This window comes from Bufo bufo, chromosome 2 (genome assembly GCF_905171765.1).
Source record: "Bufo bufo chromosome 2, aBufBuf1.1, whole genome shotgun sequence".
In the NCBI taxonomy this organism is placed as follows: Eukaryota; Metazoa; Chordata; class Amphibia; order Anura; family Bufonidae; genus Bufo; species Bufo bufo.
The window spans coordinates 591,373,321-591,385,782 of NC_053390.1; the positions used below are offsets into that span (position 1 = coordinate 591,373,321).

A 12,462-nucleotide genomic window follows, 5' to 3' on the forward strand; every position below is an offset into this window, starting at 1 on the left:
AAGTTAGGCACATTCTTTAAGAAATGGAGGGGATTTCATAGAATGAAGTAAAACACCAGTCTATGCTAAAATCCCACGGATATCGCTTCGAATGCAAGGATGAAGAAACAAAAAGTCCAAAGTAACCTGCTTGTTGCTCTATGATGCATGTCCACTTTCTGTCACATGGTTGCAGTTGCTAGTCTGTGCTGAAAATGTTTTTGTAAGATGACAAAAAATGGCTTTTTTGAGACCGTTTTTTTTTTTTAATGGAATTCACCTTAGAGGGTAAATCATGTGATATTTATAGAACAGGTTATTATGGACGCCACGATTATGTCTATTTTTCTTATCCTATTTAGATTTTTTTCTGAAAGCGATATTTGCGGGTCCCGCTCGCCATCCTGAATGAACTCATTGCTCAATGTTCTGATTGGTCAGTCAAATCTGACTGACCAATCACAGAGATATAAAGGCAGGGACTGCGCCGATTTGATGCCGATGTCACCACAAGTATACTTGTACTTGTGATGCGGTAACTAAAACCACATCATGATGTACACAATACGTCATTGGTCATTGAGGGGTTAATTCAAAATAATACTTATTTGATACCCAGTTTTTAAAAAAGTAAACAGGTTTTGAAAAAGTAAACAAAATGTGTGGAGTACCACAAACTTTTACATACTTGTATCTATCATTTTACAAAGGAAAGAACAATGATTGCCCATCTGGGTTTTCTGCCTTTTGACAGGAAGATTGATGTTACTTAACTAATCCTAAATTGGATGGGGTGCTGCTACAAACACTTGTAATGGCAACTAAGCCAATAAGATCTATACTGTTTTGTTTTTAATAAAACTCTGACAGATTGCAGTCATTACACAGTGTGAACTTTGCCCTGCTCAACACTGGTTCTTCTGTGTCAGAAAAAATAGCTGGACTTGTGATCAAGAAGTTCTTTGTGACTGCATCTTTAAGTTTAATTTTTTTTTCTTTTAGGGGAGTAAAAAAGACCAATTCTGCACTGGGCTTAGATGTACGATATTCCTACCTCAGTATACAGTGTTCAAAGCAGTTCATGATTTTTTATTAAAAAGAGGTTGAATTTTGAATAAACATTTTCATTTACTCTGGTAATGGAGGGGGTCTTCTCTCCAGTATCTTCAACCTCATAAGGGTGAATAGCAGTTACAATGGGCAACTTTACTGTTCTGATTTACACAGAAAACCCATTCATTTGAATTGGCCCTGTGTAATGCCTAATTTTCGCTCTGGGGGTGCTGCAGGAAAATTTTACACATGGTCAGGTTTCTGGAAGCCAACATCAGGACTGGATCATAAAAGGATATAAATTATACAGGACAGATATGACTCTTTAATTCAAAACTGAATTTTGCTTTAAAGGGAACCGGTCACCTGGATTTTGTGTATAGAGCTGAGGACATGGGCTGCTTAGATGGCCGCTAGCACATCCGCAATACCCAGTCCCCATAGCTCTGTGTGCTTTTATTGTGTCAAAAAAACAATTTTATAGATATGTAAATAAACCTGAGATGAGTCCTGTCTCCTCCATGCTTCAGAGATGAGTCCAGCGTTCTCGGACTCTGAGCCCAGCCATGCCCACTGTGAAGGAGCCCAGCACCGCCCTGCTTCCGCAATCTCCTTCTTGCTCCCTGGCGACACAAAGTTAGAGCGCCGTAATCTCGCGATGCACGAGCTAGCGCATGTGCAGTTCGTTCCCTGAGGCTGATGCCAGCACAGGGAAGGAACACTATGCCGACATTGCGCTTGGACATCGCGAGATTACAGTGCTTTAGCTTTTTTTACGTCCGGGAGCAAGGAGGAGATTCGGAGGATGCGGGGCGGTACTGGGCTCCTTCATAGTGGGCGTGGCTGGGTTCTGGAAACGTTAGTAACAGCTCCTTGGGCTTCTTACTTGCCTCATATATGATATAATATAATATATATATAAAAATGTTTTTTTGACACAATAAAAGCACAGAGAACTATGGAGAGTGGATATTGCGGATGTGCTAGCGGCGATCTGGCAGCCCATGTCCTCAGCTCTATACCCCAAATCCAGGTGACAGGTTCCCTTTAAAACTGTATTAGAAAACCTGATTGCGTCCTCATCCCACCCACACTCCTCATAACATAGGATTTGGTTAAACCCTCTCGCATAATAGGGTCTGATCGACCCAAGCCCTCCTCTTTAGTTTTTTTCATTGCACCAGAATTAGGGCTCGTCCCTAAGCTGGCTTACTGATTAATAGCACTATGTTTCTCATATTGTTTTTTTCTTAAACAATACTTAAGACTTGTATTTTGTGTAACATTTCTAATTTCCATACTACCCTCCCTCCCCCCCCCCCTTACCCTGGTCTTCACAGACAGTGCACCTCACTTACAGCTTACATCACTTCATCCAAATTAGTATTTGGAAGAATGGTCTCCCAGTGTTACAATGACTACTCCTAAACTGATTTCATGTAATGCAATAGTACTTAACTTGGCAATAAAACATAGCCAAATCCTCCACACCTTCAAAAAAGCACGGGCGGACGTCCTCCTCCTCCAAGAAACCCACTTTCTAGAGACTAAAATACCTTATTTTCAAAAACATTATTTTAACCAATGGTTCCATCCTTATACACAAAAAATTCCAAAGGCATATCCATTGCCTTTGCCAAGCACACTTCATTCGAACCCCTGGACATACATTGAGACCCAGATGGCAGGACACTTTTTCTCTCAGGGAAGTTAAACTGCTCACTGATCACATTGACTAATATTTATGCCCCCAATACGCAACAAGCACCCTGGATTCTCACTACTCTGACACTACTAGATAGCCACAAACAGGGGAATTGATGGTTGGAGGCGACTTTAACGTAGCCTTAGATCCCTACTTGATACGACATCTGGGAAATCAGGCATATTAAAAAATCCCTTCAACTTCTGTCCCTCAAGGATACCTGGTGCTTCATGCACCATTTTGATAAAGACTATACACTATTCTCCGCCCCGCACAACTCCTATCACAGACTAGATTACCTCTTCCTCCAACAGTCATCTCTCAGTAAACTGCAGACGTCCACTATAGGTTCAAGTATTCACTCGGACCTTTCCCCTGTGAAGTTTGATTCACTCTAAAATTCTGAAACGCTTAGACCTATTCTTTCAACAAAACCTGAACACTGGCGTGTCCACTCCAATGGTTTGAGAGGCACATGAAGTCACAATTAGAGGAAAATTCATTTCCATAGGAAAAAAAACAGACCTGCAAATTCGGGACCTGCAGCTAGAGATTGACAACCTAGAAAAACTACATAAACAGTCCCTAGCGGCCTCTCATTTACAACAACTCACAACTGCACGTTTACAACAACGTGACCTATTAAACAAAAACTCTGCCAAGATCTACATGTTGGTCAAACACTCCTTCTATGCTCACGGACATAAAGAATCAAAAGTAATGATGTCCCTCATTAAAAGACGCAAACTTCGCACACACATTTCAGAAATCCGAACGAAAGCAGGTTGTCTCACATCTGACCCGACAGCGATCAAACAAGAATTTATTGTGTTCTACACCTAACTATATCAACTCAACTCCTCAGAGAAGGACAACCACCCACTAGACAGAACCTCAACCATCGCAAACTTTCTATCACAAATTACTCTACCCTCCCTTTCACCTATATCACACACAGAGCTTCTCAAGCCTTTCTCCCCCGAGGAAGTCAAGTCAGCCCTGTTCAAATGTCTGAAAGGTAAAGCCCCAGGCCCAGATGGCTTCCCCTGCTCCTACTACGGGTCCTTCTCCTCTGTCCTCATCCCTCAGCTGACAGACATCTTCAACGCGTATCTGTCTGGGGTACCTCTGTAAGCGCCTTCAGAAAAACTCATTTAAATTAATTACCAGATGGTATCTCACTCCAGTTCAGCTCAAACAAATGAAGTGCCTTAGCTCTGATAATTGTTGGAGATGCTCACAGACATGGGGCTCATACCTACATATGTGGTGGACATGCCCAGTGATACAGCCTTTCTGGTCTGAGATACTGGAACTTATTAAACACCTGTGACCTTAAACAAAATCCCATCCCCAATCTCTGTACTACTAAACATCAGGCTTCAGTATATATTCCACACTAAAAGACTTTTCCAACACCTGACCTCGGCAGCAAAATCTCTAATCCCACAATACTGGAACCAACAGATTGAACGCACATTGTCTCAATGGTTACATAAGGTGAACCATATTTACCACATGGAGGAACTCTCAGCCTGGGTATCCAGGACACACGCTAGTTTTTAAAAGACTTGGACAGATTGGGTTTCTTTTTGCAAAACTGTACCTTTCCTTAACAATCCCCCAATGACAACTGATAACCTATAATTGCACTATTCCAGCAATTCAAAGCTCGTCCATCACCCAATCCACCCATTCCCCCCAACCCCCCCTTCTTATCCTCTTATTTAAATAGCACTGTGCTGTTTAGGTACATTGATGTCTTGAGTGTTTACAACTACTAGCCTTCATACCTATTGGATCTAATTACTCTACCAATTGTTGTCATGGTCCCTTATTTCTGAAAGTTAATAAAAAGAGAATTGAAAAGAAAACCTGACCATGTGGTTTTACTCTAAGGCCTCTTGCACACGACCGTATGCCCTCTGAGACATACGGTTCTAGCTATGGTCATTTTTTTTTTAATTAGCTTATTTTAATCACTCTTACATGGCCTTTACAAAAAGAAAAAAGTAATAAACATTCTGTCTGATATTACCAATCCAAGCCTTTGTGGTAGTTATTTCCATTGAAGAATTGCATCTCTTCAAATGTTTTTGGGTTTGGCGAGTTGCTAAATATTGCAGGATGCATAACCAGAAATAAGTATAAAGCTGTAGTACCTGCCAACAAAGAAAAAAAAAAAACAGTTTAAAGAAATATTATTAGATAAGCAACAGATAATCTGTTAACTAACATTACTCTCACAACTGTTAATGGAGCCATAACAGTTGACAGGTCCGTTGTTAACATCCTGACAAACTGAAATAGATTCTTTTGACTCATAACAAGGCTTTATTATATCAATTTTAAAAAGTATATATTTTATGTTTTTCCCAGTCACAGAAAAACAATTATGCCATCATCTCCTTGCTATACCATATGTAAAGTGTTTGTAAACATGTCCTATATACCCAGCCCCCAATTAAAATCAATCATTAAATGCTGATATTGATGGCTGCTATTGCAGCTCATCCAGTGTATTATATCAGTGGGATCCTAAAGCACCTTGTACAGGATAATGGATAATGGAAGCACTGACGTACTTAACCATTAGGGCCTCTTCACACGGGTGAGTTTTCCGCGCGGGTGCAATGCGTGAGGTGAACGCATTGCACCCGCACTGAATCCAGACCCATTCATTTCTATGGGGCTGTGCACATGAGCAGTGATTTTCACGCATCACTTGTGCGTTGCGTGAAAATCGCAGCATGCTCTATATTGTGTGTTTTTCACTCAACGCCGGCCCCATAGAAGTGAATCGGGCTGCGTGAAAATCGCAAGCATCCGCAAGCAAGAGCGGATGTGGTGCGATTTTCACGCATTGGATTGCTAGGGAGGTGATGGATCATGTGATGGACAATGTGATGAGCGCAGTAACGTCACCAAAGGTCCTTTTCCTCCCAGGTCATCAAAGAAGAAGAAAGAAAAGTAGCAGGCAGCGCGAACAAGTGGATTTTTTTTCTAAAATTTTTAACCCCTCCATCCCTATTTTACTAAGCATTCTGTATTAAGAATGCTATTATTTTCCTTTATAACCATGCTATAAGGGAAAATAATAAAATCTACATAACACCTAACCCAAACCCGAACTTCTGTGAAGAAGTCCGGGTTTGGGTCTGGGTACCAAACATGCCGATTTTTCTCATGCGCGTGCAAAACGCATTAAAACGCTTTGCACTCGCGCAGAGAAATCTCGCATTTTCCCGCGACGCACTCGCATCCTATCCGGCCCTCACACGCTAGGCCCGTGTGAAAGAGGCCTTACAGATGCTGGAAGTGTTTTTAGGCAGCGACTAGGCAAAATTGTGCCCATTATATGTTCAGGACCTCCTTCTGCAACACTACACATTCCATATTCCAAACAGGAATTTCAATTTGCTGTTTTGGTTCAGGCACTGTCTGGGATTTTCATAAACCCTACTCTGCAGGTAACCTCACAGATAGTAAAATTCACACGGCCACGACTTTTTGGCTCACTGTAGGTTTTTCTGTGAATTTATTCGGCATTGGGGCTTGTGTGTCATACAGTATGACAAGTTGCTGAAAGAAACTGTGCATAGAATTTCTTGAAGATGTCTATGTCCATGGCTCATTTTCATCAAAGTGTATTCACATTTTTATTCAAAGAATATTGGAACCAAAATCTGCATACCCATAGCTGCAACACCAGATGCCAATTTCTGGATCACGGAGGCAGTGTTGGTGCAGCTCATGTGAATTTTCTGTGTGCCAGTACCTACTGTTCTGTGAATTAGCTCACTGGATTAGATATAACCAAGCTTCTTCTGATGTCTTGTAATGGGTCCAAATGTCATCTATAATTACATCCAGTAGCCAAGTGTAATATGCCACAAATTTTATACTTCTCCTTTAACTCTTGCTATTAGTTAAACTTGGTATAGCTTTATGTGAAGCATTTTCAGTACATTTTGACATGTTGTTCTGCGGGGATAATTTTGCATTATTGTTCTTCAGGTATCTCATAATATTCTCAAGGATGTCTGCAACATTGGCAGGTGTCTGAACACATGGTTGTCTATTATTTTTGCCCGTTGCCATAGGTCCTGTGTTATTACCACTTCCAGACAAACCATGTATACTGATTTTTTTGGTGTAATGTAAAGGTCTGGAAACTGACCAACAACATACTCTGTCTTTCTTTGAATTAGCCTGTGAACACAAAGGCATCCATTTATCACAAATCTTTGTTGAATTGAATATGGAATGTTAGGCACACTCACACACAATGTTACTACCCTCCATCAAGAGTACCCATCAACTGGCAGGGAAGGGTATGATAGGCCTCATTCATTTCTTAAACTGCTCCAGTAATTGGTTGGCAGCACCCACCTTATAAGATGATGTTGTGTTTTGACTTGTGCTTAGAAGGTTAATATGTTTAGACATTTGTGGGTTCTTTCCAATACAGGATGGACTGTTTGGGGGTTAGGTAGCAGGAAAAATAATTTGTTTTTAGTTATATTGTTCTGGAATACTGTTACAGTTAAGGGACTGTGGCCTGAGAAGTCCACCAAGGACACCAAGTGAATGGATTGAGAACAGCCAGCCATGGTAGAATAGAGTAGCCAAGATGGCTGAAAATTCATGGATGAGCAACAGTCATCCCATTCCTTGTAAAGGTGAAGCAAGTATTGTACTTCTTGAGAGACTTGTAACCACTAAGCATTAAGCCTCTATGAAGCGAACAGTAAAGTTCTCATTTGGCGTCCTGATATGTTGTCTTTTTAACCAATATTTAACATGGGTGACAAGCTGATTTCTATGGGAAACAAAGACAGCTTTACTGTATATAATTTTTGAATGAGGCCTAGATAAACATTATCCTGTACACGTGAAACATGGTTCCATTTTTCATTGTCAACCCTGTACTATAAAATATAGGATAAAATAAAGACACATCTAGTGGCATAGCTATAAGAGTTGCAGTGGTGTGATTGTGACTGGGCCCCTAGGTAGATGATCCACAGGCACTATTAATGATCAGGCAGATCCTTTCTGCATCAATATGAATCATAGAGAGAATTGTGCAGGCCTTACATGTACAGCTACACAGTTCTGTTCATATCTTCCTGATTATATCTCCATGATAAGATTCCTGTTGGAAAGAAAAAGAAAGTTACAGCCAGGGCAATGCTGGTGCCTGGAGGGGTGGATAACCACTGGATCGCAAGTATGGAGCATTAACACTTCCAGTACCCCACATCAGGAATATTAACATTAGCCCTTTTGATGTCCTAGACCACCATAGAAACTTCCATTAACCATATTCAAAGCCCTAGACCATATGGTTACTGGCTACTGGTTTATTATTAGGGTGCAGTATTTGCCGTTCTGTATTGTCAGGCTTACAGAAATACATGTCCAGGTCACCGAAACTGTCCTACTCACTAGCTATAAAGACTTAAAGGTAACATTAGCAGTGCAGCTGAAAGTTATGTGTTGGACATGCTTGGCTTGGTTTGAATATAAAGCAGGGGAAAGGAGGGTCATAAACTATTCTTCCAGGTACATCAAAATTGTATCCATATGGATCTATGATGCACTCTCTCTGTAGGGGAAAATGAAAATAATATATTTATTATATTTTTTTCAGAAATAAGTTTCACAATAACTTTTGTTTGGTTGCAGATCCATGTATATGCCATTGTTATAGTTTTATTTTTGTCTATTTTTTGACTAGAAAAAAATAATTGCAATACTGACACTGATGATTAAAAATACATTTATTTCACTTTTTTTTAGGTTGGCAGAAAAAGCTGGTGCATTAATTTCCCTCAGGATTTCCCCTGAACTCAAGCCCAATTGTTGTCATCACATTGCCTAGATACCAATTTTCTGAAAATCTCGGAAATAATGTGTTCATATTCTGTTTTATTTTCTCAGAGCATATAAAAATATGTCATTACACGTGTGATCAAAAATAATCCTTGCCTATATCCTATCCGAATTTCTATGCAGAATATTAATGTTATTAGTGCTATGCATTTAGCCATTTCTATCCATGTTATAGTGAGACAGAAAGTTTAGTTGTCATATTTTTATTTCATTGATGATTTATATGTTCTTTAAAAACTCATTGAGAAAAGGTGAGTCACCTTTACACTTCCAGCTTAACTTTATTACTTCAGTATGAATTCTATACTAAGAAACAAGTTTAAGATATAGGGATGCAATTCACAAGTCATAACGGTGTTGTTACCGGTTATAACCTGATTGGCAAGGCTGAACATATAAGATTGTATTTCCTACTAATCTGTAAATTGCTTCTTACACACTCATTTTTTATATAGTTGAGGCTATGGACCACATATAAAGTATAGTAATAAACTAAAAGTAAACAGTAAAGATACTACACTAAACTATACTATAGAAACTATTACTGAAATGTCATGGAACAAAATGGCAAAAATGTAGCACAAGAGTAAAAAAAAAAAATAGCAACAAATGATCATTAAAATGCTTGCAGACATATAAATAGTTACCAATATGCATAAAAAAAAACTTCCACGGACAAATATGTCATGGAGGTTAGGGACATTTTAGAGACATCCAGGTTCATTACTCTTTGGCCCTGCCCTTGCTGCATTAATTAATGCTATCACCACAGAATGTCCATATGATTTGCTAATTTTTCAGCCCAGACTTACACACTACGCCACAACCAAAACTACCTCTTTATTATGAATAAAAATAATTGTCACAGAGTATACAAACAATACTGAAAATAATAGTATCAAACAATTCTAAAATAATGCTGCTGTACAGTGTACAGTCGTGGCCAAAAGTTTTGAGAATGACACAAATATTAGTTTTCACAAAGTTTGCTGCTAAACTGCTTTTAGATCTTTGTTTCAGTTGTTTCTGTGATGTAGTGAAATATAATTACACGCACTTCATACATTTCAAAGGCTTTTATTGACAATTACATGACATTCATGCAAAGAGTCAGTATTTGCAGTGTTGGCCCTCTTTTTCAGGACCTCTGCAATTCGACTCGGCATGCTCTCAATCAACTTCTGGGGCCAATTCCTGACTGATAGCAACCCATTCTTTCATAATCACTTCTTGGAGTTTTGTCAGAATTAGTGGGTTTTTGTTTGTCCACCCGCCTCTTGAGGATTGACCACAAGTTCTCAATGGGATTAAGATCTGGGGAGTTTCCAGGCCATGGACCCAAAATGTCAACTGAGCCACTTAGTTATCACTTTTGCCTTATGGCACGGTGCTCCATCGTGCTGGAAAAATGCATTGTTCTTCACCAAACTGTTGTTGGATTGTTGGAAGAAGTTGCTGTTGGAGGGGTTTTGGTACCATTCTTTATTCATGGCTGTGTTTTGGGCAAAATTGTGAGTGAGCCCACTCCCTTGGATGAGAAGCAACCCCACACATGAATGGTCTCAGATGCTTTACTGATGGTAGCGCTCACCTTTTCTTCTCCGGACAAGCCTTTTCCAGATGCCCCAAACAATCGGAAAGAGGCTTCATCGGAGAATATGACTTTGCCCCAGTCCTCAGCAGTCCATTCACTATACTTTCTGCAGAAGATCATCTGTCCCTGATGTTTTTTTTGGAGAGAAGTGGCTTCTTTGCTGGCCTTCTTGACACCAGGCCATCTTCCAAATGTCTTCGCCTCACTGTGCGTGCAGATGCGCTCACACCTGCCTGCTGCCATTCCTGAGCAAGGTCTGCACTGGTGGCACTCGATCCCGCAGCTGAATCCTCTTTAGGAGATGATCCTGGCGCTTGCTGGACTTTCTTGGATGCCCTGAAGCCTTCTTAACAAGAATTGAACCTCTTTCCTTGAAGTTCTTGATGATCCTATAAATTGTTGATTGAGGTGCAATCTTAGTAGCCACAATATCCTTGCCTGTGAAGCCATTTTTATGCAACGCAATTATGGTTGCACGCATTTCTTTGCAGGTCAACCATGGTTAACAATGGAAGAACAATGATTTCAAGCATCACCTTCCTTTAACAGGTCAAGTCTGCCATTTTTAACCCAATCAGCCTGACATAATTATCTCCAGCCGTGTGCTCGTCAACATTCCTCACCTGAGTTAACAAGACGATTACTGAAATGATCTCAGCAGGTCCTTTAATGACAGCAATGAAATGCAGTGGAAAGGTTTTTTTGGGATTAAGTTAATTTCATGGCAAAGAAGGACTATGCAATTCTCTGATCACTCTTCATAACATTCTGGAGTATATGCAAATTGCTATTATAAAAACTTAAGCAGCAACTTTTCCTATTCCAATATTTATCTAATTCTCAAAACTTTTGGCCACGACTGTAGAAATAACCATGTTGTTCTAACAGTCCATTGCAACAGTGCTATACTAATCCTCTCCTACAGTATGAAAGCTACTGTAGTACAATCAAAAACTGGAAGAATCACGGAAGAAGCATGCTCACTCATATGTCTGAACGAGCCAAAGCAAGGTTTGCATAATTTCTATTAGGGTATGACTGGATTAAAGGGAGAGCACAGGGTGTACACCTTGGGGTCCCCACCAATAGACATGAAGAAGGGGCCTCCACCAGTTGCAGTGAGTGGCACACCATGGCACGCAATGTTTTCAAAATACATTAGTGCGTAGCATAGTGTGGGGGCTCTTCTCATTATGTGTTGCTGGTTCAGGGACATAGTTACTCAAACCTGTAATGTCTTAGGGTCTGAGTCTCTCACATCCTGCATGGTGCCGAACAGAAAACCAGGGAAGCACTCAAGCCCTCCTCACGGCCACTGGCCAGGTACATAACAATCTGATGCTCTCAGTATTAATTAATATAGGAGTAAAAGGTAGTTATGCACCTGGCCAACAGCCGCAAGTTCGTTCCTGAATTCAACTGTAATCACCATCCTCAGTATGGTGATAGGGCAGTATTCAGTTATGCATCTTGGTAGTATTAATCTCTGTACTTCATATGTCATAGGGGGATGTAACACTGGGGGAGTCTCTTGTAGAGAAGGATATTGGGTGTCCCTTGTAGATCATAGATTGAATACAATGTCAATCACTGCTTCTAATGCTACCAGGATATTGGCATGCATTAAGCAAGCATGGACACGGCGGGACAAGGATGTAATATTACCACTAGAGATGAGCGAATCGAATCAGACGTAGTGGAAATCGATCCGAATTTCAGGAAAAATTTGATTTGCAGTTATTTATTTAGAAAGAGTTAAGTGGCCTATTTTATTACAAAAAGGAAAAATAGTGGGGCAATTTTAGTAGAGATTATTCACCGGCGGACAGTTCCCGGTGAACATCGCTTGTTCGCGTTCGCCGCGGCGGGCGAACATATGCGATGTTCGGCGTCCGCCCCTAAAACGTCATCATTGAGCAAACTTTGACCCTGTACCTCACAGTCAGCAGACACATTCCAGCCAATCAGGCAGCATACCCTCCCTCCCAGACCCTCCCACCTCCTATCAAAAAGCAAGACAGCATCCATCTTAGATTCATTCGGAAGCTGCAGTGTTAGTGAGAGCAGGACAGTGCAGCTGCTGCTGATTTAATAGGGAAATCGTAGCTAGGCCAGTGTTCTGTGTCCACTCCAGTCCTCAAAGACTCATCTGATCTGCGTAAGGACAGCGTCCTGACAGCACCCCCAAAAAGCCCTTTTTAGGGCTAGTACATCAGTCTGCTTTTTGTTTTTC

General features: G+C 40.5%; 1 protein-coding gene across 1 annotated transcript in view; it reads right to left on the bottom strand.

Moving 5' to 3' along the window:
- Positions 1-12,462, bottom strand: part of LOC120989893 (bifunctional heparan sulfate N-deacetylase/N-sulfotransferase 3-like) — a 607,584-nt gene that overhangs the window by 86,505 nt on the left and 508,617 nt on the right. The window contains exon 8 of the mRNA XM_040418281.1: positions 4,776-4,899. Coding sequence (XP_040274215.1) covers positions 4,776-4,899 — 124 coding nt within the window. The remainder of the gene's footprint in view (positions 1-4,775; positions 4,900-12,462) is intronic.